The following is a 27,304-nucleotide window of genomic DNA, read 5'->3' on the forward strand; positions in this document are numbered from 1 at the left end:
CTGGCTATGAAAATCTGGACCTCCAGTTTAAAGAATTGTCCAGTGCGGATTCAATCTGACAATGCCACGGCTGTGGCCTATATCAATCAAAAAGAGGGCACCAAGAGTCTCTCAGCTCAGAGAGAGGTGCACCATATCCTAACTTGGGCAGAAAGGAATGTCCCATCCCTATTGCCAGTTTTCATTCCAGGAATAGAAAATTGGCAGGCAGACTATCTAAGTTGCCAACAGTTATTCCCAGGGGAATGGTCTCTTCACCCCAAAGTGTTTCAAGCTGTTTGCCAAAGATGGGGGACTCTGGACATAGATCTTCTAGCATCCAGATTCAACAGTAAGTTAGTCAACTTTGTGTCCAGAACAAGGGATCCACTCGCATACGGAACAGATGCGCTGGTAACCCCGTGGGATCAGTATTCACTGATCTACGCTTTTCCCCAGATTCAATTGCTGCCTTGACTTCTTTGCAGGATCAAGCTGGAAAGAAAGCTGGTAACTCTGGTAGCACCAACATGGCCCAGAAGGTCATGGTACGCAGAGATCCTAAAGATGGCAATGGAGGGTCCTTGGCCTCTCCCACTAAGGCCAGACCTGCTACGAACGCTAAATTTAATGGCTATTGAAACCCACATTCTGAAGAAGTGTGGGCTTTCCAGGTCTGTTATCTCAACTTAAATCAATGCAAGGAAACCAGTTTCCAGAGCTGTATATTATAGAGTTTGGAAAGCTTTTGTTTCCTGGTATGAATCCAAGGGTTGGCACCCTTGGAGATATATTATAGGCAGAATCCTTGCCTTTCTACAATTGGGCATAGAGATGAAGTTGGCTCTAAGTATTATTAAGGGCCAAGTCTCAGCCTTATCGGTTTTATTTCAAAGACCTCTTGCTATGCATTCTTTAGTCTGGGGTTTTATGCAAGGAGTTATGCAGATTAATCTGCCAGTTGAATCACCTTTAACCCCTTGGGACTTGAATTTAGTTTTGTCAGTGTTACAAAAACAGCCATTTGAACCATTACAGCATATTCCCTTAGTCCTTCTGACTAGCAAACTGATATTTTTGGTTGCTATATCCTCAGCAAAGAGGGTTTCAGAATTGGCTGCTCTTTTTTGTAAAGAGCCATATTTGATTACTCATGAGGACAGAGTGGTGTTACGCCCTCGTCCAGGCTTTTTGCCAAAAGTGGTTTCAGGCTTTCATCTGAATGAAGATATTTTCCTGCCATCATTTTTCCCAAAAAACATGTTCCAGGGAAGAAAAATCACAACATTGCCTTGATGTAGTGAAAGCAGTGAAAATCTAGAAGAAGGTCCTAAAAAAAAAGGACAGGCAGCGTCAAAATCCACTGTTGCTAAGTGGATTTGGCAAGTTATAATTCAAACTTATGATTTAAGGGGTAAGATTCCCCCTATTCAAGTTAAGGCGAACTCTATCAGAGTGGTTAGTGCTTCTTGGGCAGTGCATCACCAGGCCTCCTTTGCTCAGATCTGCAAGGCTACAACTTGGTCTTCGGTCCATACGTTCACAAAATTTTACCAAGTGGATGCAAGAAGGAATGAGGATATTGCCTTTGGGCGCAGTGTCTCCCTCCCCTCAAGTAGCATTGCTATGGGACGTCCCACTAAGTAAATACTTAAGGCTGTCCAATGATGTACGATAAAGAAAATAGGATTTTTATAACGGCTTACCTGTAAAATCCTTTTCTTGGAGTACATCATAGGACACAGAGGTCCCGCCGCTCTTCTTTTATGGGGTTTAACCTCCTCGCGCCCGCCCTATAGCCGAATTACGGCCGTAGAGCAGGCGCGTTCGTTTGGGCGGTCGTCCCTGGACGGCCTGATGTTTACTTCCGCAATGCGCGCCGCCGCGGGCGCGCATCGCGGAAGTTCTGTGTTCGCCGTGTCCCCCGGGGACAGGCAAACACAGATCGCTGTAAACGGCCAATCACAGCGGCCGTTTACAGCGTGATCGGCGTGTCCAATGGGAGATGATCTCATATGTAAACATATGAGATCATCTCGCAGCGCCGCTCTCCTTCCTCGCACAGACAGTGCGAGAGGGGAGAGATGAACGGCTGCAGCGGCAGCCGTTCTGATTCTGGAAAAAAAAATAATTAAAAAAATGAAATAAAAAGTGCCATCCGCCCCCAGCAGTGCCATCCGCCCCCAGCAGTGCCATCCGCCCCCAGCAGTGCTATCTGCCCCAGTGCCATCCACCCCAGTGCTACCTGCCCCCAGTGCCATCCACCCCAGTGCTACCTGCCCCCAGTGCCATCCACCCCAGTGCTACCTGCCCCTAGTGCCATCCACCCCAGTGCTACCTGCCCCTAGTGCCATCCACCCCAGTGCTACCTGCCCCCAGTGCCATCCACCCCAGTGCTACCTGCCCCCAGTGCCATCCACCCCAGTGCTACCTGCCCCCAGTGCCATCCACCCCAGTGCCACCTGCCGTCAGTGCCACCTGCCCCCAGTGCCACCTGCCCCCAGTGCCACCTGCCGTCAGTGCCACCTGCCGTCAGTGCCACGTGTCATCAGTGCCACATAGTGCCATCTGTCATCAGTGCCACGTATCAGTGCCATTTGTCATCAGTGCCACCTGTCAGTGTCACGTGCCATCTGTTGTCAGTGTCACGTGTCATCAATGCCACTTATCAGTGCCATCTGTCATCAGTGTCACGCGTCATCGGTGGCATGTATTAGTGCCATCTGTCATCGGTGGCACATATTAGTGCCACGTATTAGTGCCATCTGTCATCGGTGCCACGTTTCAGTGCCACGTGTCATCAGTGCCACGTATTAGTGCCACGTGTCATCAGTGCCACGTATAAGTGCCACGCGTCATCAGTGCCACATATTAGTGCCATCTGTCATCAGTGCCACATATTAGTGCCATCTGTCATCAGTGCCACCTGTCATCATTGCCACGTATCAGTGCCATCTGTCATCAGTGTCACGTGTCATTGTCCTGGTGCTTCAAAAGTGTAATAAATAGTCAACAAGTTAGATGTGTAATTTATGTTCCTAGAACACATGATGGCGCTACCTGCATGTTGGGCCTCTCTATGTGGCCAGGCTGTGAAAAAGTCCCACACATGTGGTATTGTAATACTCAGGAGGAGTAGCAGAATTTTTTGGGGGGTGTCATTTGTGGTATACACATGCCACGTGAGAGAAATAACCTATTACAATGACAATTTTGTGGAGAAAAAAAAAAAAATGAAAAATCTTAATTTTGCAAAGAATTGTGGGAAAAAAATGACAACATCAAAAAGCTCACTATACCTCTTACTAAATACCTTGGAATGTCTACTTTCCAAAAAGGGGTCATTTGGGGGGTATTTGTACTTTCCTGACTTGTTCGGGTCACAAGAAGCGAGATAGGCCACCAGTACATCAGATGTGATCAATTTTGTGCGATTCGCACCACAGCTTGTAGACTCTCTAACTTTCACAAAGACCAAATAATATCCACTAATTTGGGTTATTTTTACCAAAGACATGTAGCAGTATAAATTGTGACCAAAATTTATGAAGAAAAATTAATAATTTGCATAATTCTGTCACAGAAACAAAGAAATATGCGTTTTTTTTCAAAATTTTCGGTCTTTTTTCATTTATAGCGCAAAAAATAAAAACCCCAGAGGTGATCAAATACCACCAAAAGAAAGCTCTATTTGTGGGAAAAAAAGGACAAAAAATTCATTTGGGTACAGTGTTGCATGACTGAGTAATTGTCATTCAAAGTGTGAGAGCACCGAAAGCTGAAAATTGGTCTGGGCAGGAAGGTGTTTAAGTGCCCTGTAAGCAAGTGGTTAAGTACATTGCTTATATTGCTTGGCTACAAAAACTGAGATACTCCTGGAAGGAGGAAGGGTTATATAGGGCACTCAACTTCCTGTATTGGGTGTGCCAGTGTCAACACCTTAAGGTAGCTATAACCCACTAAGTAAATATGTAAGGCTCTGTGTCCTATGATGTATTCCAAGAAAAGGATTTTACAGGTAAGCTGTTATAAAAATCCTATTTTTACATCCATTCTATGTATGTAATTATACATAAGCTAATAGTCCAAAGGAGTGCACCCCTGGACAGCACAGGGTCACACAATTATGCAGACAGCTTGCGTGAAGATGAATTGGGTGCCACTGCATTAGCAATTAAGGTGAATAGCAATACAACATCTGTACTTGTCATTACTGTATCCCATGTTTTAGCTGGCATAAATATTCAAAACTGTAAACTGTATAGTTTAAAGTGACCATGTTGGGAAAAGTAATTTTAAAAATACTATACCATAGGTCATTTGCACTTATTTCATGCTTTGTGGGATTTAGAAAGTTCAAAAAACATGGTTCCTCCCATACCCAGAGGTACTTGGTATTTACTGGGGCTCTGGTGGTAAGGCAGAGCTGGAAGCAGGAGCGTATGACTTCTATTCAGAGGCAGGTACATTTTGTTTTAGTATGTTGTGTCTCATGAAAATACAGTACCTTAAAGCAACTGTCTCTCAAAAACTAAACTTCCAGAACCAGATATCCTTGCAAAGTAAGAAGTAAATGCCTACCTCTATCGCTGATCATGCCACTGAACAAAACTTGACATGTGCGTTTCATTTCGCTATGAATCAAAATTAAGACACAATTTGTGTGATTTGGACACTCAAATGTATACGAATTACAATAGTAATGAATTTCAACCAGTCCAAAATAAATTAAAATAAAAAAACAAAAAATTCATTCATATTAATTTTTCTTCCCGATGACATAATGTGATAGTGTGGACCTTTTGTTAGTGTTTGAAGCATCCAAAATAACATAGCTACATAACAATTATATAAATTGACTTGGATCTATTTGTTTTTATTTTAGTGAGAGTAGCATGAATATTCTAATAAGATTATTTTTGTATTGGTGTTGAAGTTGAGAGACCATTTGTTTATTTTCTATGTTTGCAGTCCAACAAACAAAGTCAGTTGGGAATAGGGATATTAATTCAACTCAATAACATAACGGATGAATACGTATTAATTGGGATTCATTTGTTTTATTCAGATGAGAGTAGTTCAGGAGTCTTTGACTCTCGGATAATCAGTCAATTCTTTTTGCATTAACATTTTTCATTATTCTAAAACATGCACTACATTTAAAATGGAAACATGCTGCAATAAATACAGTAAGGTATAAAAGTGAAATACGATGGTTCCTGCTGTTTGTGTTTGGGTTAAATGGAGGTAGATCCATCAGAATTTCTGAATCATAACAAAAATTAACAAAATTAATCTGAAATTAATGTAATTCCATTCGTTACCTTCGGACGCATGCGACTCCACTCGATCTTGTCCAATCAGCTCATTTAATTAATCTTTGTGGGTTGGACTAGCAGGGCTATAGCCAATCTTCTGAAATAACAAAAGAATAACAGAACTTCCAAAAATTTTAATTGATTCAGAAAAACAAAGATACAAAACAAATGCAAATATATGAAATACTGAAAATGAATCATTCAAACATAAAGATTATGATGAAACAAAATGATTTGCTTAATGAATGGATGCCAAAACTAAACAATTTTTTTCCGTCATGCACATCTCTAAACACAACCACTGTGATAAGGAGGAATCACTTACTAAAGTTTCCCTAAGAGAGTAACTCTTAGCTCTTGTACATACGGTCGGACATTCCGACAACAAATTCCATCGGATTTTGTCCGAAATTTGTGTTGCATACACACGGTCAGACAAAGTTGTCGGAAAATCCGATCGTACGTAACGTGATGACATTATTTTGTTACGACGGGACTACGTTCAGGCTAGTAGCCAATAGCTTTGGTCTAGGAATTTGATCTGAGCATGCGTGGCACTTTGTCCGATCGGAATTCTCTACACACAATCGGACAAAGTCCGATCGGATCATGTTGTCGGAAAGTTTTATAGCCCAGCTCTAAAACTTTGTCCGTCGGATAATCCGACGAAAACAGTCCGATGGAGCCCACACACAGTCGGATTATCCGACAACACGGTCCGATCGGACATTTCCGTCGGAATGTCCGACCGTGTGTACAAGGGCTTAGAGTGTGGATAACCTCAGTAGTTTTCCCTACACATGCCAAAGTCACTATTGTTGTGTCATAGAGGTCGGCAGGTGAAACCACTAAATGCAGTGGGGGACAAAGGAGGTGATATTCCTGGAAGTGTCCATTTCTCAATGGGTTTCAGTGTCCTGTTTAGCAGTGCGGGTAGGGAGAAAGGTATTTACTCTCTACTTTGGAGGGACATCTATTTTTAGAATCAAATTTATTGCAGCAGGTGACTATTGTTTTGTGCAGAGGTGTTGCCACATGCAGTTGAATGTACATCCTAATGTCAGGTCCGCTACTAGAATAAAAAAAAAAAGTTTCTGGCAAAGAATGTTTGCTGTTCACAGTTACTGTGTCTTAACGTATTATTGTAATTTCATTTTAGAAAGAAGACTTGCAGACTGACTTTTTCCAATAAACAAAATGAATCGTGCATTTAGTAGAAAGAAAGGTAAGCTTTTTGATATGAATTTTATAATAGCAGGGAAACTGTGCGTACAAACATTAGGGTCAAATGTTGTTATAGTCAAATGAATTTCCTTTTTATTGATCAATATCATATTACTATTCAGGATTTATATAGCGCCAACAGTTTGTGCAGCGCTTTGCAACATGAGGGCAGACAGTACACCTACAATACAAATCAATCTACAATTGAAGGGTCAAGTGGAACAAAAGATAATAACTGTAGGGGTGAGCTGATGGACAAAATGAAAATACAGTTGTTAGGTGTGGGTAGGGAGAAGGGCTTTCAGGGATCGTCTAAAAGCTAATAGAGTAGGAGATAAACGGACAGATATTAATTAATATAGATGATGATTAATGTCTTTAGGTATATTATGTTACTATTGGAATCAGCAGGTGTTTTGTAAAGTGCTTAAGGCAGTATAATTTATAATTTAGTCTACGCAGTCAATGCAGAATAAGAATTTTAATTAATAAATGTTTCTAAGTAAATAGTACAGTTTATATTTTCGGATCCAAGCGTTAGATCCTCATGTTACATTGTAGCATCTGGTGTGTGTGTGTATGTGTATATATATATATATATATATATATATATATATATATATATTGTAATGTTCGGGGGACCAGGTAGATCGCAGGACACAGGCTTTTCATACAACAAAGGGTTTATTAACTTAAATAGCTTTACAGCAGCCAAAAAACAAAAAGAAAAAGGTTTGTAGTCTCACCGACTTGCAAAGTCCAAAACAGCTGTCCTTATCAAAACAGAGCTTGATCTTGATGGCAGGTAGCTTCCCCTGCCAGGAGCCTTCCAAACAGGACACTGCTGTCCACTTCAATTGCTGCAGTCCAAAATAAACACCATCCACCATGTCTTCTCCACTCCTCCACACTCATCTACCACTTCCTGTCTTGTTTTTTAAAGACACTTCCTTAGCAGGTGGGTTAATCAATTGTATTCCCTTAAAGAGACCACAACCCAAACAGAGGGGAAATATAGCGTCCTTCCAGGACCCAGCCACGGCGTCCTGTACAATATATATATATATATATATATATATATATATATATACATACATACATACATATACATATTTCATGACAGACTCCATGGCAGCCTATTGTGGGTTAACCCTGCCTCCTCTCCAATGCTATAAGAGCCCATTCAAATAAATGAGCACTCACCGCTAGGTACTACGTTCCTTTTTTTGTCCTCCTCCAATGGACCACATACATGCTGTTTGCGTCTGAAATTGTTTTCCTTTGCTCCATGGCAGTCACCTCTTTGTGAGATTTTATGTTTGTTTGTCTTTTCTACCCATGCAGAGTATTCCTTTTCCCCTAATGGTGACTGGAGCGCTTCCGCGTTCCAGTTTGCCGTGGCTTCCGGGTTGCAGCCGTCTCCACCACTTGCGCATGTGCTGAAGCCTCCTCGAGACACGAGGTCTGGTGGCCGTGCAGGCACCGTTCAGCTATCCCCTACAGTGCAGGAGCGCAACAGGGAAGGTGGTGATGTCACGGACGGGGGATTCAAATTCAGCTTCCAGCTCCCGTCTCTTGGGATTCGCCCTGGCAGTGAGTGGAAGCAAGCTGATAGCTGCGGTTCCCCCAACCCTGACCTGCTCTACCCTTGGTGAGTGCTGCCTCTTTTTCCTTAAAAAAAAAGGGGGGGGAGTGTATTGTATCTTAGGAGGACATTCATTTATTATTTATTAATTTAGTATTTATTTTTTGTAAGTATTTAATAATTATAAATACTGGGAGATTTTTGTGTAGTCTGCTCACTGGTACCTTTTGTTTTCGGGCATCCTTTTCTGCAGACTACCTGTTTCTTGACATTTTTTCATCCAGAGACTATGGACAAGTCACTGCCTTTAAGTGGCCAGCCCTCACGCACAAGGTATGTGCTGGTGAGGGGAGGGGCTGAGGTATTTTGCACCCTCTGATACATATCGCCTTCCCCTCCCCATATTCATATAAGACCTTGCTTCTTCGCCCGACTCTTCGGGCTGGTGAAATTGAAGGTGAAGAGGATATCAGAGGCTTTGATTTCTCTTTGGTCTCACCTCTAATCAAGGCAATTAAAGAAGCCCTTAAATGGGAGGATCCGTACACCCCACCAGCTAAGCAGAAAAAGTTTTTTTTTAAGTGGCTGGGAGAAGAGCGTTCAAACCTTCCACTCCTTAAAGGACATTATTGAGGAAGAATGGAGCAAGGTGGACAAGAAGTCTTCAATGTCTAATAAGACTTCCAGACTATATCCCTTCAAAGCGGAAGAGGTAAAGCATCTGGAAAATGCTCCTCTTGTGGACAAAGCTTTGATGCATTTAGCCAAGCATGTTACTCTCCCTCTGGAGGATGTGGTGTCCTTTAAGGATGGTCTTGAAAGAAAGATAGACCAGGACCTCAAGAGGATCTATGGGCTTGCCGGTATGGCTTGTAAACCTGCCTTGGCATTAGCAGGCATGTCCAAAGTAATGGAAGCTTGGACGGGGAATGTGGACTCCTTCCTTAGGGGTGTTTCAGAAGAATTGGCCAAAAGTTTGGCAGTGGCAGAGCTAAAGCTAGCGGCAGTCTTCCTGGGGGAGGCGTCTATTGATCTGATCTGCCTGCTGGCACGGATTATGTTATCCTCAGTCACAGCCAAACGGGCTTTATGTTTATATCCTTGGCTCGCTGACCCAGTCTCCAAGCAGACTTGGTGTAAAATTCCCTTTGAAGGCTCTTCTCTGGCAACAAACTGGATGATGCCATAACTCGCCAGAAGAAATTCCAGTATAGAAAACGCAGCTAGGAGCACGCTCTTACAAGCCTAGCCGGGACTTCAGGAGAAATTGGAGGAGAGGATAGGCTTCCTTCTGTAAGCCCACTAAGAGACAGACATCTGATGGTCCTGAGCCGGTGAAGCTTCAACCATGACAACTGCATCCTGGATCGTACAGACCATCCAGCAAGCATACAGGGCTAAGGGCTTGGCTCCTCCAGAGGTGGTGACAGCACACTCCACTCTAGGAATAGCGGCCCGGCATGTGGCTCCAGATGTCATTTGCAAATCGGCCTCCTGGGCCTCTATCAGTACATTCCACTCTAGGAATAGCGGCCCCGCATGTGGCTCCAGATGTCATTTGCAAATCGGCCTCCTGGGCCTCTATCAGTACATTCATGTCTCCTTATTGTATAGAGCCTGCTTCACTGTCTTCTGTAAACTTTGGTCTGAAAATCCTATCGGTTGATAGGACAAATTATTTTTATTTTTTTCAAGCATACCCCCCCTGCGTGGTTTGGCTAGTTATTTCCCACAAGTAGGCTGCCATAGAGTCTGTCAGGAAAAAGGGAAATTTATTGTAAAAATACTTACCGTAATTTTTCTTTCCTGATGGACTCCATGGCAGACGGAGTTCTCACCCATTGGTCATTGAGTAGGCTAGTTACGGAACGCTGTACCTAGTGGTGAGTGCTCATTTATTTGAATGGGTTCCTATAGCATTGGAGAGGAGGCGGGGTTAACCCACACGTAGGCTGCCATGGAGTCCATCGGGAAAGGAAAATTATGGTAGGAATTTGACAATAAATGTTTATATATATATATATATATATATATATATATATATATATATATATATATATATATATATATATATAAATACATTTACGTTTTTAGTTGTAACATGACAAAATGTGGAAAATTTCAAGGGGTGTGAATAATTTTTCAAGGAAGTGTAAATAGATAGATATATATATATATATATATATATATATATATATATATATATATATATATATATATATATATATATATATATATATATATATATATATAGAGAGAGAGAGAGAGAGAGAGAGAGAGAGAGAGATATCTCTCTATATACAATATCTATCTACAGTTCCTTGAAAAATTATTCACACCCCTTGACATTTTCCACATTTTGTCATGTTACAACTAAAAACGTAAATGTATATATATATATATATATATATATATATATATATATATATATATATATATATATAAACATTTATTGTCAAACGCTTACCGTAATTTTCCTTTCCCGATGGACTCCATGGCAGCCTACGTGTGGGTTAACTCCACCTCCTCTCCAATGCTATAGGAACCCATTCAAATAAATGAGCACTTTTTGTCATGTTACAACTAAAAACGTAAATGTAATTTTTTTTCTAAGATAAAGTTTATTGAATTGTCAAAACAAACAAACATACAGAAACATCAGTATCACATGTGAGCTAAATTAACAGAAAATCAGAAAAGTCTTGGTTATCTGTAATGCACTAGTTCAAACATAGGCCAAGTAAAAGTACAATTAAAAATGGAGAGGAAGACTGGGAAGTCTTACAGTGTAGTTACGGAGACTCGCCCTTTGTAAAACTTGTCCAGTTTGAAGGATACTCCAAATCAGTAAGATTTATATCCATTACACCAAAATATCTTGCGTTGTTCAGATTTTCCTTTTCTGGTGCCGGTGTTATGAAGAAAAGTCCTACTGAGTATAATTTTGTTGTTAGTGGGTATACCCTGAATAGGAGTGATGATGATTTAGTGCTTTCAATTTTCCTCTTATGGTAAAATGAATGCGGGTGTAACTGTGTGTCGAGAATTATAACTTTAGCTTTTCTGTAGCTAGTAGTATGTACTTTGTAGAAGATTGTGGACTACTAAGGTCTGTGTATGGTTAGCCGAGTTGCGGTCTTCGAATCTCTAGCAATCCTGGGAGATAACTGGACTGTGTCTGATACCAATTCCGAAGATTTGAACCTTCAGGTATGCGAGGTGAGTAAAATCCCTTACCTGCAGGTAAACGGATTGTGATATCTTTCCTGTCCATGTATACTCGGTTCCAGGTGTAAGAGGTGGGAGGGCAGGGGGATGGGTGCATAGGATACACCCCATTTACTGTGCTATACTTATATGATAGTGCAGGTTTAAGGTCTCGGTCTCAATCTCTGTTCAATTTTTGGGGGGTACCTTAAGGGGTTATACATATATGATCTGGTAATGAAACAAAGCTGATCAGTATGGGCACAAGGGGGATTAGAAAGTAGAGGCATACAAGCGACTCTCTGTCTTTTACCTTCGCCATCTCCTTGTGCTTCAATCTTATGTACTGTTTATAAGTGTGGTGTATTCGGGCATTGTTTGAAAATGTTGCCAGCAAGCCTAAGTTTTCCAGAAAGTAGTGGATGTGTCGTGCTTGGTGTACTAGATCCTCCATTGCAGCTACCTTGTTCACTCTCTTAATCCATTTCATTATTGTGGGTGTGTGGAGACTTCCAATGAACTGGGATACACATTTTCGCTGCATTAAGTAGGTGAAGGGCCAAAGAACGACGGTAAGTTTTCTCAGATGGTGGAGAAGCATTTGGGCTGGTAAGAAGTCTATTTGGAGTGATGTAATTTGGGCCATAACTTGGTGGATCTCTGTCCAGAATTGTAGGATCGAGGGACAAACCCACCAGCTGTGGAGAAGCAAGCCTTCCTCGGCATGGCATCTCCAACATTTGGGAGGAATGGCAGGGTTAAATTTCTGTAGCTTGAGGGATGTTTTGTACCATTTGGAGAATAGTTTGAAGCCATTCTCTTGGGCAGATACATTAATCAAACCTTTGTGCATATTTGCGTATATTTCCCCCCATTCTACTTCTGAAAGGTTAATGGAGAGGTCTCTTTCCCAGTGTATGCTCGCTATGTTAGATTTAGGACTATGGCCATCAAAGAGGATGACGTAAATGATTGAGATCAGATTATGTTGAGGTTCAGTGTTGGTACAGAAGGATTCGCATTTGCAAGTGTTGTCTCGAAAATGCTGGGCGTACCCGAGCTTCGATAAGAAAATGTGGAAGTTGCATGTGTGACCAGAACAAGATATGTTGGTCTGGCGCCTGTGCTGCGAGTGTGGATAGTGGTAAAAAGGTATCTCCTGTGGCGGCACAGTGGTGTAGTGGTTAGCACTCTCACCTAGCAGTAAGAAGGGTCACTGGTTCAAATCCCAACCACGACACTACCTGCCTGGAGTTTGCATGTTCTCCCTGTGCCTGTGTGGGTTTCCTCCGGGTACTCCGGTTTCCTCCCACAATCCAAAGACATGCCGGTAGGTAAATTGTCTTCTGTTCAAAATTGGCCCTAGGATATGAATGGGGACCTTGGATTGTGGGCTCCTTGAGGGTAGGGACCAACATGAGTGTGCAATGTACAGGTAGACACTCACTCAGGTTGAACTGGATGGACTGGTGTCTTTATTCAACCTAACTAACTATGAAATCTCCTGCTGTCAAGTCAGTGTATGGCCTTAGTACTGGAAGGAAGGTATCATCATTACCTGGTGGGAAATCCAGGTTTTGTCTTATTGGCATTAGCGGACCTGGAGAGGAAGAGATTTTAAATTGGTGAAACATTTTACTATAAATTTGTGGCATGTTTCCAATTAATGGGTGCTGTTTGCAGATGTCCGGTAGTCCTTGACCACCTTTCAGTTAGGGTAGAGTCAATCTTGCAAAGCTCGGTCTGGGTCTTGACTCACCCCAAATGAACTCAGTACAGGATTTGCGAAATGAAGCAAAAAATGATTGCGGCAATTTTACAGGGACCGTCTGTAGGACATATAGTAGTTTTGGTAGGATGGTCATTTTAATAATAGATATTCTACCGAATGATGAAAATGGTCCTGTCGACCATGATTTGAGATCTTTTTGAATATTTCAGAGGATTTGGATATAATTCTTGCTGTATAAGTCAAATAACTGGGCCGGTATTTGGATTCCAAGATACGTAATTGAATTTGGTTGCCATTTGAACAGGAAATTTGTTTGGCGTTGCGATTGGATCTCTTTTGTCAATGATATATTTACTGCTTCTGATTTAGCGAAGTTGAGAACAAAGTGGGAACAAATATTAGCGGGAAGAGTGGGCATCCCTGACGTGTCCCGTTGGAGATGGCGAAGTCACTCGACAGACGGCCATTGACTTGCACCCTAGCTGTTGGACTTGAATATAATGCCAGTATGAATTGTAACATACGTTCTCATATGCCGATTGCTTTGAAAACTTCTATGTAGTCCCATGCCACCCTGTCGAATGCCTTCTCTGCGTCCAAGGAAAGAAAAAATCTGTGTTGGGGAGTTGAAGTCAGCCATTTATGTACATTAATCGCTTTCAGGGTATTGCCTCTTGCCTTTCTCCTTGGTATAAAGCCTACTTGGTTTAAGAGAAATAAGATTAAATAGAAGGGGTAAGAGACTATTGGCTAGAATTTTTGTGTAAATTTTGAGGTCCACATTCAATAAGGAGATTGGTCTATAATTGGAAACTGACATTGGGTCTTACATTTTGGGAGTACAGTAATATGTGCTGTTAAAAGGTCTCTGGGAGGAGGGTTGTCTGCAGAAAAGGTATTAAATGCATTGAGAAAATGTGGATGAAGCGTATCTATAAATGCCTTGTATTACCCTACCTGGGCTCTTGTCTGGTTTTAATTGTTTAAGGACAACTTCTAGGTCTCTGACAGTGGTTGTTCCAAGTCTAAGCCCACGTACACACGGTCGGAGATTTCCACAACCAAATCCGTCGGATTTTGTCCGTCAGATTTAGTCTGACGGATTGTGTCCGAAAGTGTTGCATACACACGGTCGGACTAAGTTATCGAAAAATCCGATCTTTCAGAACGTGATGACGTAATTTCGTTACAATGGGACTAGATTCAGGCTAGTAGCCAATAGCTTTGATGTAGGAATTTGATCTGAGCATGCGTGGCACTTGGTCCGATCAAAATTCTCTACACATGATCGGATTACGTCCGACCGCCCCAGTTGGTCGGGAAATATTTCCAACATGTTGGAAAATTGGGTCGGACGGAGATTCGGACGGAATCAGTCCGATTCATACCACACACAGTCGGATTATCTGACGACACGGTCCGATAAGACGCATTCCGACGGATTCTCCGACCATGTGTAGGCGGCATTAGGCTTCCACGTCCGAGAGAGGCTTGGGACAGTGTTGGGAGAGGAAGTCTCTAATTTCTCAATTTTCAGCTTTCAGTGCTGATGCACTTTGAATGACAATTGCGCGGTCATACAACACTGTACCCAAATGAAATTTTTATCATTTTTTTCCCACAAATAGAGCTTTCTTTTGGTGGTATTTAATTACATCTGGGAGTTTTATTTTTTGCTAAATAAACAAAAAAATTAGCAAAATAAAAAATAATAAAAAATCATGTTTAATAGTTTGTTATAAAATTTTGCAAACAGGTAATTTTTCTCCTTCATTGAAATGCGCTGATGAGGCGGCACTGGTGGGCACTGATAGGCACGGTTAAGGTGGCACCGATAGGCACGGTTAAGGTGGCACCAATAGGCACAGATAAGGCGGTACTGATAGGCACAGATAAGGCAGCACTGATGGGCACAGATAAGGCGGCACTGATGGGGAAAGATGGGCACAGATAAGATGGCACAGATGGGTGGCACGGATGGGTGGCACGGATGGGCACGGATAGGTACCACTGATAGATGGGACTGATGGGCACTGATAGGTGGCTCTGATAGGTGGCACTGATGGGCACTGGTAGATGACACTGATGGGCACAGATATGTTGCATATGAGGTGCAGCACTGTTGTTGAGGCAGATTGTGGGCACTGATAGGAGGCACTGTGGGCACTGATAGGTGGCACTATGGGCACTGATGGGTGCCACTATGGGCACTAATGGGTGGCACTATGGGCACTAAGGGGTGGTACTGATGGGTGGCACTTTTACTATAAGTAGGTTGCACTGGCAGGGGGCAGGTGGGCACTGATGACTTGGCCGTGATCGGGACTAAAGTCCCTCTCATGGCCGCTGGCGATCAGCTTTTTTTTTTCTCCTCGCGCTGTCAGCGCGAGGAGGAAAAATAGCCGATTACCGGCTCTGTTGTGATCACACGGTCAGCTGTCATTGGCTGACAGCTGATCACGTGGTAAGGGGTCGGGATCGACCCCTTGCTCCGATCCATGATCAGGCGAGTCTCATAGACTCGCTGATCACAGAGCGTGCCGTGCATGCCCCTCAGGGGGCGCGCAGCCCGCTCGCGCACGGGACGACGTCAATAGACGTAGTTCCGGCAAAGCAGGTCCACGCTGTAGCCATCATTCGGCTATAGCGCGGATCTCAAGCGGTTAACTGGAGTCTTATTACTGCGTTTGTCAGGGGAACATTCACACTAATATTGAGCTGTGTATAATATTGGACAAATTGGTCCGCTATTTGGTCATTGGGGGTTAGTTTTATCCCTGCCAAGTTGTTTATACAATGAATCGTCGTTGTAGATTTTTTTTTCGCCCTGAGTGATCTTGAGAGTAGTCTACCTGCTTTATTACCATATTTGTAGAACAATTTTTGTGATAATATAAAGTTACATTTCATTCTTTTATTCAGTTCATCTACCAATTCAGTCCTGGCAATAGCAATTAATTCTCCTCGTATAGTACATTTATGGGCCTCCCATTTTGTCATTGGGGAGATTTCTGGGGCATTATTATCTTGGAAGTATTGTGTAAGTTGGTCTTGAATTGTAGATGCTATCAGGGTATCCATAAGCAGGGACGGATCCAAGTGCCATATTGCAGAGTGAGTCTGGGATGTCGTTAATTCAATGGACATGGTAATAGGATGATGATCCGATTTGAACATTGGCTCAATGGTAGCTTTGAGGAGCATGGGGAGATCTCTTTGAAAAATGTAGTTAAGTCTGGAATATTAGTCATGTGGGTTAGAGTAAAAGGTGTAATCTCTTTCCTGAGGATTTAGTGTGCGCCATGAATCGTGTAGTGCTAATTCTTGGAGCTGTTTTTTTATTGCACACAGTGCATTAAAGGGTAATTTGGATGTACCAGAAGATGTGTCTAGAAATGGGTTCAGTGGGACATTAAAATCTCCACCTACTATCAGTGTACCCTCCTGAAAAGATGTGAGTCTTTGTAATGTGCGTCTGAAAAAAGGCACTTGTTTGACATTAGGAGCGTATACATTAGCTAGGGTAAGGCGTTTACCTAACAGTGAGCCTTTGATGATCAAGAAACATTCTTCTTCATCTAAGAGGGAGTCTGCTATTTGCAATGGACAATTTTTCATGAGAAGGACAGAAACCTCCTCTGCTTTGAATTCCCTATTGGTAGCGTGTAATGCCGTTGGGAAATGGGGGTTAGGTTTAGGAACACAATTTGCTTTAAAATTTGTTTTTTGGAGAAACTAGATGTCTGCCTTGATGTTACACATAGACAGAAGAATTTGAGAGCGTTTAGGGAGGCTATCTTGGTACCGTTTTTGTGCCTACTGTTAAGCTGTTTAGCTTTCATGTTCATGTGACATTATGTGTTCTGGGCAATGCCTCTACTGTAAAGGCAAAAAAAGGGGGGGTAGGTCGCGCTATGGAGCAATTAGCCAAAAAAATAATATAAATAAAATATGATGCTGGTATGAGCAGCCTCTATTGATTTCCACCCAATTTGGAACAGTGGAATGAAGAAAGAGAGAGGAATAGATATGGCGCTATACCAATTCTGGCTAAAACGACATAAATAAATAAATAGATCTAATTTACATAGATTTATCAGCGTGCTGGCAATTAATAAAAATGATAAAATTAAAAAATAGGAATAAAACCATAGGATGTGAAGGTGAAAGTGCTTATCAATAAATCATAAAAAATGTATGAACCATAAATAACTGTTACAACATACTGTTCCTTAGTTTCAAATATTAAAGTGCAAGTGGCAGTGAAAATACATGTGCCAATATTTGAGTCCACAAAACCAAAAAATTATATCTGCATATGTGCATATGATAAATAAAACACCATAAAAAAACCATAAAAAATGGAAATTTATGTTGGGTGTAGAGAGGAGGAGTGCAACAGGAGCAAAAAAACACTATGAGGAGTTAGTAATTGTTGAACTGTGGGGGAAAAGTGGAAGGATATAGGAATAGTTTAAACCCTGGACAAGGAAAAGGGAGGGCGTTGGTTTGACTGTAGTTTTGCAAGCATGAGCTATAGAAGCTGGGGAGTACAGAAGTACTTCCGGTGACTCGTGAGCCTACCCACTAGTCCGATTTTGGTTTGAACCCACAAATAGGTGCATCCGGGTTGGGTTAGTTGTGCAATGGGGAATATGATCCAGATGAATCTGGAACTACCCTCAAAACCACTGTGTGGGAGGCTAGGTTGACTCTCGTGTAAATAGAAATATGTCAGAATGGGTCTTGACCCACTAACTGAGGGAATACAATGTGGTATGTGAAGATGGTTCTTACGAGGCTGGTGGGCCTTATTAATTGGGAGTTCATGTACAGTATGTTTTACAAAAGAATGTGCTGTAAGATTTAGCTCCTACATAAGTGTTTTATATTATGGATCTCAAATATGAGAGGGATGATGTGTTGGGGTGATGTGATGTGAGCATGTGCCTCAAAACCTCCAGATTGTTGTAAGTGAGATTCAGTCTGATTTGTTCACAGCATTATCCAGAAAGTTCTATTAAACTATGGCCTCATTCAGAGACGAACATGGTGAATTGAGGACTTCTATGAGCAAAGGGATATGCTCTGAGCAACCAGGAACAATATAACAAAGAACATTAAATCTGATAACAGTAAGACCTTAATGATATAAAAATTCAAAAAGCAATTCACCTATAAAATTCAGAACCTGAGATACCCCTAATGATGGCTACAAGGCTCATTTAAACATCATGTGCTAAGCATATTGTGTGTAGTAACCTAATGTTTGCATGCTAACTAAATTTCTACTAAGGGTGAGCGGGAAAATGATTGACAAGTCAAACTGGACAGTTTTCACCTTATGTTGATGGGGCCTAAACCCCAATAAGTCATCGGTGAGACTTGACCTTGACACCCCTGTTCACCACTGGAGATTGTAGTGCCTGGTAATATATAAGGCTGTGATCGGTCATTCTGGTCTGAGAGGGCACGGTATAAAAAAGGGCACATTCTACCTTCCGGGTATATATACGTTGATCGATAAGTGAATCTGACAGGAAATCTTGTGTGTGTGTGTCATCTAGGCACTATTATAAGGGTTTACCAGTATGTAATTTTTAGAGATGACATAAGTTAGGTGCGAGTTCTGGAGAGTAAGAAACTGCTAGCTGTCTGGGTTTTTATCATTAGCGACCTTGCCTATAGGGATATGGAGAAGGCTGTTTGCAGTGCTACTCTCCCCTTGATCTAAATTCAAGAACATTAGCCTTAGCCCCCTAAAGAAGAATATCATGGAAATGGCCTAGTATCCTGGTATGTACTCTCTATAGTAAAAAGGATACATCCCTAATCAGTGCAGGCATAGGCCTTTAAGTAAAAGCAGGACTTTAGTGTAAAAAGTCTGAAGAGGTCTCTGATGTCAGGTATAGAAATTATTTTACCAATGTCTAGAAGTGTGGCAACCAGTTGTGTTTGAATAGCATCTATGCCGGGTTTCATTCCTGTCGGGGCTATACTTGTAAGTGTTGTAGTCAATCTAAACCCTAACAATGGGTGAACTTAGTGTAGCCGGGGTATCTATTTGGCAAATAACTGATAAAACGGAGCTTGGGTAAACTAAGCAGTGTAGGGTTAAGAAACAACTTAACTGACAAACGAATACTGTTCAATGCTCCTTTGGATGGTCAGGTCATCTGTCGATCCCTTCTGGCTCTGTGTGTATGCGGAGGTTTAGTCGGGCTGTTGATTGAAGAGGGATGTGAGCCTGGGTGTTGCGACCTAGTTTCTGAGTGTGATCTGTGTCTGCGATAGCGGACGTCTTGGGTCTCCATCGGTTTGGATCTGCAGTGAGGCATGTGAGACATAGGAGGATAAAACTCTGCTTACCACTCAGGGACCTCCGTGAGTGGGATCTCCAGTGTCTCACAAAAATGTTGGAGGTCTTCTGGGACTCTGAGGAGAGTGGAGTGTCCTTGTGTTGTGGCAGCGAGGCAGAAGGGAAAGTTCGAACGATAGGTGATACCTTTCGTGTGGAGAACTTCCAGTAGTGGTCTCAATTCCCTCCTGCGCTGAAGTGTTATATTTGAAAGATCCTGGAATATGCAAAGCTCCATGCCATTGTGTAGTAATGGAGCCAAAATATGGGCTTTCCTCAGCAGCTGCTATTTGAGGCGATAATCCACTATACAGCATACCACATCCCTAGGTGGGTCTTCATCCTTTCCCTTGGGTCTCAGTGCACGGTGGATGCGTTCCATGGTGATTGGCATATCCCTTGATCTCTCCAGCATATTGTTAAAGAGGTTTGTGACTTCAGCCTGAAGGTGTTCTGCGTCAATGTTCTCCGATAAGCCCCTCAAACAGAGATTGTGGCGTGTCCACAATTATCCAAATCTTCTAGATGGAGGTTCATATCTCTGGCCGCGTACACACGGGCGGACTGTTCGCCCAACCTTGTCCGCTGAACAGTGTTTGGGCGGACAGTCCGCTCGTGTGTGGGCTTTCAGCGGACAGTTTCAGCGGACAGTTTGACGGACAAAGTCTTTCGGAAATTCCGAAAAACTGTCCGCTGAAACTGTGTTTGAGCGAACAGTCCGCCCGTGTGTAGGCTACTTTCGAAATGAGCAAACTGTTCCCGCTCGGAGGAAAGTCTGCTCATTTCGAGCGCGTGTGAAGGTAGGCGGGGCCCGCAACGGAGACGTCGCGGGCTCCGCCGCCTGGAATGGGCTTAAAGGGGAACCCCAACGCCGAAAAAAATCGGCGTGGGGGTTCCCCCAAAGTCCACAACAGACCCTTGTCCGAGCACGCTACCCGGCCGGCCAGGAAAGGGGGGCGAGCGAGCGCGCCCCCCCTCCTGAGCCGTACCAGGCCGCGTGCCCTCAACATGGGGGGGTGCCTTGGGGAAGGGGGGGCCACGCGGCCCCCCCACCCCAAAGCACCTTGTCCCCATGTTGATGAGGACAAAGGCCTCTTCCCGACAACCCTGGCCGTTGGTTGTCGGGGTCTGCGGGCTGGGGGTTATCGGAATCCGGGAGCCCCCTTTAAGAAGGGGGCCCCCGGATACCGGCCCCCCACCCTATGTGAATGAGTATGGGGTACAATGTACCCCTACCCATTCACCTGTGAAATAAAGTACAAAAAAAAACACAACACAGAGAAAAAATATTTTATTGCACAGCTCCGGGGGTCTTCCGTCTTCGGGGGTCTTCTCGCCGGACTCCTCCGCTATCTTCGTGTAGCTCTTTTACTAGCGGAGGAGCCCGGCTTTCTTCCTCCCCGCCGCCGGCCTCTTCTCCCGACTTCGGGGGTCTTGTCCCCCTCTTCGGTTCTTCTGCCGGGCCACCGCGCCTTCTTGTAGCTCTTTTGCAGGCGGTGGCCCGGTCTTCTGTCGCCGGCGAGAAGACCCCCGAAGACGGAAGACCCCCGGAGCTGTGCAATAAAATATTTTTTCTCTGTGTTGTGTTTTTTTTTGTACTTTATTTCACAGGTGAATGGGTAGGGGTACATTGTACCCCATACTCATTCACATAGGGTGGGGGGCCGGTATCCGGGGGCCCCCTTCTTAAAGGGGGCTCCCGGATTCCGATAAGCCCCCCGCCCGCAGACCCCGACAACCAACGGCCAGGGTTGTCGGGAAGAGGCCCTTGTCCTCATCAACATGGGGACAAGGTGCTTTGGGGTGGGGGGGCCGCGTGGCCCCCCCTTCCCCAAGGCACCCCCCCATGTTGAGGGCACGCGGCCTGGTACGGCTCATGGTACGGCCCCCTTTCCTGGTCGGCCGGGTAGCGTGCTCGGACAAGGGTCTGTTGTGGACTTTGGGGGGACCCCACGCCGATTTTTTTCGGCGTTGGGGTTCCCCTTTAAGTCCATTCCAGGCGTCTCCTTCGCGGGCCCCGCCTACCTGTACACGCGCTCGAAATGGGCGGATTTGCCTCCGCCTTACGTGGGCGAGTCCGTTCATTTCAAAAGTTGAGCGAACTGTTTGGCAAACAGTTCGCTGAAACAGTCCGCTCAAAAAGTGCCGTGTGTGGCCATGTCCATCCATGCTAATTTTGAGCGGACTGTTTGCCGAAACTGTTTGACAAACAAAGTTGGGCGAACAGTCCGCCCGTGTGTACGCGGCCTCTGAGTTGCCTAATGTGTGTATCTAAAATCTGGTGATTTCTGCTAATCGCTGGGGATTGTAATGCTGCTGTTTTCTCCACCGCCTGTACTCTGCCTGTGAAGTTTGATCTGCAGGTCCATGATGGCTGCCGTCAAGGTGTCCTTGATGTCCACTGTCACAGCGGGAAGATCATTTAGGCTGGGCTGTTGATGCGGGGAAAAAACAATCCCTCCATTAGCGATATCCTTCTGGGAGGTAGCGGCGGTCCCATTAGAGCCGCTCACTTGTCGCTTTTGTTTCAAAGCTTTTTTTTTTTTTTAATTATAAGAGGAGCCAACATAGCAGGTTACGGAGGTAGAATGTACCAAATACAAAGATAGATAACTTGGTTACAATGAATATACCTGGGAATAACAAAGGGTCCTGGAGATAACCCTGCATCTGTTGTGGTCCCTTATCTAAGCGATAACAAGATTTTTGTTGCTTAACATTGGATCCAGAAGAACCAAAACTACAAAAAAAACTGAGAAAGTACACAATTGCGTTATCTTCATGCTCTTCTATCTCAGTAGTGTTTTGGGAGGGAATTACTTTATTGCTCAACACATTTCGGATACGCCACTAGCCTCGAACTAAAATACTAGCTAAGGGATGAAGTAGAGATTAGGGTCTAGGTGAGCAGAGCTGCATAGTCCGGGGAGTTGCAGAAGTGGTGCCAACACGCCCAGATTTTCCAATAGTTAAGCGGAGTGTTTTTCGCTTGATGTATGAGCTCTTCTATTTTGGCCACTCTGGAAATACGCTGGAACCAGTCAATATTGGTAGGGGGTGTGTTGGATTTCCATAGAACCGGGACGCACATTTTCACTGCGTTAATGAGATGTTGTGCTAAGGATCGTTGGTATGTTGCTTTTGAAATTGGGATATGGTGGAGGAGCATTTGTGCTGGTGAGAATTCTATGGGGAGTGTAGTAATTTTGTGAGTAATGTGGTGTATGTCTTTCCAAAATGGTTGGATTCGAGGGCAGGACCACCAGATGTGTAGGAGGGTTCCTATGTAATCGGAGCACCTGCAACACGTAGGAGGTATGTTGGGGTCACATTTGTGCGATTTGGAAGGAGTCTTGTACCATTTTGTGGCTAGTTTGAAACCGTTTTCTTGTACAGAGACGTTGGTGGATCCCTTGTGTATGTGAGAGTAAATGGTTTCCCAGTCTCAATCCGTTAAGGACAAAGATAAGTCTGATTCCCAGCTGCGGGAATCTTATTAGATTTGGGACTAAATTCTGAAAACAAGATCGACTAGACGCTGGATATGACATGATGTTGTGGTTCAGTCATGCCGCACAGAGTTTCAAAAGGAGTGAGAGACCTGGAGAAATCGTGTTGGTTCTGGTGATGAGTCAGGAAATGCCGTATTTGAAAATACACCCATTGTGGAAGGGGCACCTTAAGTCCTGACGTGTGATTTCTGAAAGTGTTAGAAGTTGTCCATTGGAGAAAAAATGTCGGGAAAGTATTTCTGGGTACAGCCATATATTTTTGAGAAAAGCGCCAGATTGACAGATCGGGAAGTCTGGACTATGTCAGATTGGGGTCAGGGGACTACGGTGTGAAGAAACATGGTGCATTTGGCAAGATGTTCAGAAAGCTTGTAGAGTACCGGAAAATAACGGATGTTGTTTGCATACCTGGGGGATGTGTTTAGGTTCCATCCAGGGCAAATGTCGTGTCGGTATCGGGGATAGTGCATTTTCCAGTTGTACCCATGCTTTCGCAGGAGCAAGGACCTTCCAGTCTACTATTCTGGACAGGTGGCAGGCCCAATAATATTTCTTAATGTCTGGGAATCCAATCCCACCTTTTGTTTTAGGCAATGTCAGTCTATCATAGCTAAGCCTAGGCCTTTTACAGTCCCATAGGAAGTTGGTGCAGATAGCTTTGTAGGAGTTGAAAAAGGCCGTAGGTAGCTTTATGGGTATCGTTTGTAGTATGTAAAGGAGGCAAAGGAGTATGTTCATTTTAACTATCAATGCCCTGCCGAACCACAAGAAAACTCCTGTGGACCAGGTTTTAAGGTATTTTTGATGTTCAGAAGAAGAGGAAGGTAATTGCAGGAATATAGGTCGTTAATATTGGAGGTTAGTTTTATTCCTAAATAGGTGATCGCCATGCTACTCCATTTAAAAGGGAAATTTTCCTGACACCGCTCCACTGCTTCTTTGCTTAGGGAGATGCTGAGAGCTTCGGACTTAGCAAAGTTGATTTGCAGATTGGAAATGTATTTAAATGTGTCAAGATCCTTGAGGAGGTTGGGTATTGTAATGTGTGGTTCCGTAAGAAATAAAAGGATGTTATCTGCAAAAAGCAGCTATCTTTTGAGTGGTGTTGGCTATCAATACCCCCATAATGTCTTGGTTTGCTTTAAGTCGATTGAGGAGGGGTTCTAGGGTGAGGACAAATAGCAGAGGGGATAGTGGGCATCCCTGGCGAGTCCCATCGGATATGGAGAAGGCATCCAACAGATGGCCATTAACCCTAACCTGGGCCTTTGGCGAGGTGTAGAGGGCCATGATATGAGATATGAATCATTCTGGTAGGCCTATCCGTTTAAGGACCTCGACCATGTAGTCCTATACCACTCTGTCGAACGCCTTCTTCGCATCCAGAGAGGAGGAAACCCTGATGCTTGGAAGAGGACAACCATTTATGTATGTAGATAGCTTTGATTGTATTGTTTGTTGCCTCTCTCCCAGGAATGAAGCCGACTTGGTCAAGCCAGATAAGGTCTGGCAAAAGAGACAAGAGACGGTTAGCTAGGATCTTGGCATAGATTTTTAGATCAACGTTTAGCAAGGATATAGGTCTATAATTAGATACAAGGGATTCATCTTTATTTGTATGTAGGTTATAAAGATTCTTGTAGTAATGGACAAATTGTTCAGCAATCTGGTGAGTTGATGAAACCTTGTTTCCTAAAGTGTCTTTTGTTGTGTGGATGGATGTAGTGGCCTGCTGTTTACGGAGTGCTCTGGTCAACAGCTTACCTGACTTGTTGCCAAATTCATAAAAGGCCTTACGTGAAAGGATATAATTCCTTTTGATTTGTGCGTTTAGTATGTTTAGAAGATCTTGTCTGGCCTGACTGAGTTTGTGGATGGAGTTCCTAACCTGGGATAATTTATGAGCCCTTTCCAGTGTTCGAATTTTGTTTGTTAGATGTAAGATTTGGGCATTCCTTTCTTTTTTCCTTTTGGCTGCAGCAGCTATCAGCTCTCCTCTGATAGTGCTTTTGTGAGCCTCCCACAATAACATGGGGGAGATCTCTGGGGGATAATTTTCCGTGAAGTAGAAGGTTAAGCGGTCTTTTATTGAGGCGGCAATGGCGAGGTCCATTAATAGGGAAGGATCGAGACGCCAAATCAGGGATTTGGGCTGGTTTTTGCCTAATTTCAAAGTCATGGAGATTGGGTGGTGATCGGACAGGAATCTGGGATCTATGGTAGCATCAATAAGGCTAGGAAGATCTCTCTGTGACAGGAATAGATCATCTATTCTGGAGTGACTGTTGTGTGGAAAGGAGAAAAATGTGTAGTCTTTTTCTTGGGGATTTAAGGTACGCCATGAGTCGTAGAGACTAAGCTCTTGTAGGCATAATTTAATAGCACTTAATGCTTTGTACGGTAGTGAGGATCATCCAGTAGAGGAGTCTTGGATTGGGTTGAGTGGAACATTAAAATCTCCTCCCACGATAAGGATACCTTCTTGAAAATCGGATAGTTTGGTAAGGACTGAAGCGAAGAAGGCTGCATGTCCTGAATTAGGGGCATATATATTTGCAAGCGTAATACGTTTGCCTAGTAGTGTGCCTTTCTTGAAGAGGAAGCATGCATCTGAATCACGGAGGGTGTTTTCTATATGAAAAGGGCACTGCTTTGCTATGAGGATGGAGACTCCTTTCGATGTATTGTCAGGATTAGTGGCGTCTAACACTGTGGGGAACTTGTGATTCGAGAGTTTCGGAGTTGAATTTGATTTAAAATGAGTTTCCTGTAGGAAAACTATATCAGCTCTACTCTGTTGGAGGGATAAGAGTACCTGGGATCTTTTTTCTGGTATATTTAGCCTGTGCGCATTCAAGGAAACTATTTCAAATCTGATGTCTGGGCCGCGTTGGCACGCGGCATTGTGTGTGGATTTGAGGGCTTAAGTCGGGGTAGTTTTTGAGGCCCAGCTAATCTTGATGAGGTGATTTGACTCATTTGTGGAGTAAAATGTGAAGTGAATTTGTTGCCTTGCTCAGAGACTAGGTATATGTGTGTAAGGGTAAATAGTGGGTTCCAACTAAGGGTATTAAGCATGTTAGGTCTGTGTTAAAAATATTTTGAGTGTAAGGTCAATATGGCGGGTTTGGATCAAAAACACTTTAATGTCTATCGCCTTAATCGAGAGCAATCACTGAGACGGGTTGTTTGAGTGTGGTGAGGTAACCAGTTAGGTCCGTGTACAAATTACACGATATACGCAAGTTAATTTCCGGGGAAGAGCAAGAACCAGCTTGCTATTCCAGTGTATAAGTGAGGGGTTCTATGAAGAACTTATAACCAGATAGTCAGTGGAGCGGAAATATTATTAGGAGGTTTTGGGAATTGTGTGAGTAGTCCACTGTGTTTGGAGAGCGTTTGAGTCGACTGGAGAGGAGGTGGAGATATTCATGTCCCTACCCGCCCATCGGGCAGAGGCTGAGTACTGTCTATGTCTATAGTATGCAAGAGGCCCACTGGGTGTGTTCTTATGACCCCGAGGGTTTGTTGAGTGTTCCTGGGAGCTGGGAGGGATTTGTGTGCTTAGATTGTATCTAACGTGGATCGAGGGAAGTCTATTCGGCAAAGAAGGGGTGGGCCAAGTTTTATACATCGGGTCTGCGCCCCGTGTACTTTACTGTGTAATGTCAGACTGTATGGGATATTGTTGGGTAAACACTGGGTAAGGTGCGGATCACCTATGATCATGAACAATGAATGCTATGTGTGTACAGGCGTTTATTCAAGGTGTACAGTTAAGCAATGGCGTAACTGTACACCTTGAATAAAACTCAACGGTCTAAGTAAACTGCATTAATGGGAAAACCAAAACATGAACTGCTCCACTGGGACCAAGAAAAAAAGGAAGGGGGGGAGTATCCATGTTATACCAAGGTCCCACTAGGGTGTGTGTGACAGGCTCGGAAGGTAACCTCATGATCAAAGCAGATCGTTCCTACTGGGATGCCGTGTGTAAAAAAAAAAAAAAAAAAAAAAAAAAAAGTCCATCGTTTAATCCAGGGACCATTCTAAGTCTCGTGATTTAAGCCATTCAGAAAGCTGTACCATTTGAGAGCTCTGACAGGTTTTTGCTTTCAGCCTTGTGGTCTGGGCAGTCAGCTGATGTAGACTATGATCAGAGAGCGTCACATGGTCCTCCCTGGTTTGGAAGGGGTATGGGTCACGTAAAGGGCCCGTGAAATTGTTGGGACACCGGCAAGCCATGTGATTCTTCTGAGCTGTCTCAAACCAGGGGAGTGCCTATAGTCTAGGGTGTAATCTCTGCGGATCGTTAGATACCCCTACTTTTGCGGTTAGATGTTTTGGAGACGGGAGGGAGTGTGACTGAAAGTTTGCAGAGAATATTGA

General features: G+C 43.6%; 1 protein-coding gene across 6 annotated transcripts in view; it reads left to right on the forward strand.

Moving 5' to 3' along the window:
- Window positions 1-27,304, forward strand: part of GULP1 (GULP PTB domain containing engulfment adaptor 1) — a 1,104,299-nt gene that overhangs the window by 608,551 nt on the left and 468,444 nt on the right. For all 6 annotated transcript variants that reach the window (XM_077448663.1, XM_077448664.1, XM_077448666.1 and 3 more), the window contains one exon: window positions 6,457-6,522. In XM_077448663.1, the coding sequence (XP_077304789.1) occupies window positions 6,495-6,522 (28 nt within the window). In that variant the 5' untranslated portion in view covers window positions 6,457-6,494. The remainder of the gene's footprint in view (window positions 1-6,456; window positions 6,523-27,304) is intronic.

Source organism: Lithobates pipiens, unplaced genomic scaffold (assembly GCF_037356315.1).
Source record: "Lithobates pipiens isolate NorthernLeopardFrog02 unplaced genomic scaffold, aLitPip1_a1.2 Scaffold_22, whole genome shotgun sequence".
Lineage (NCBI taxonomy): Eukaryota > Metazoa > Chordata > Amphibia > Anura > Ranidae > Lithobates > Lithobates pipiens.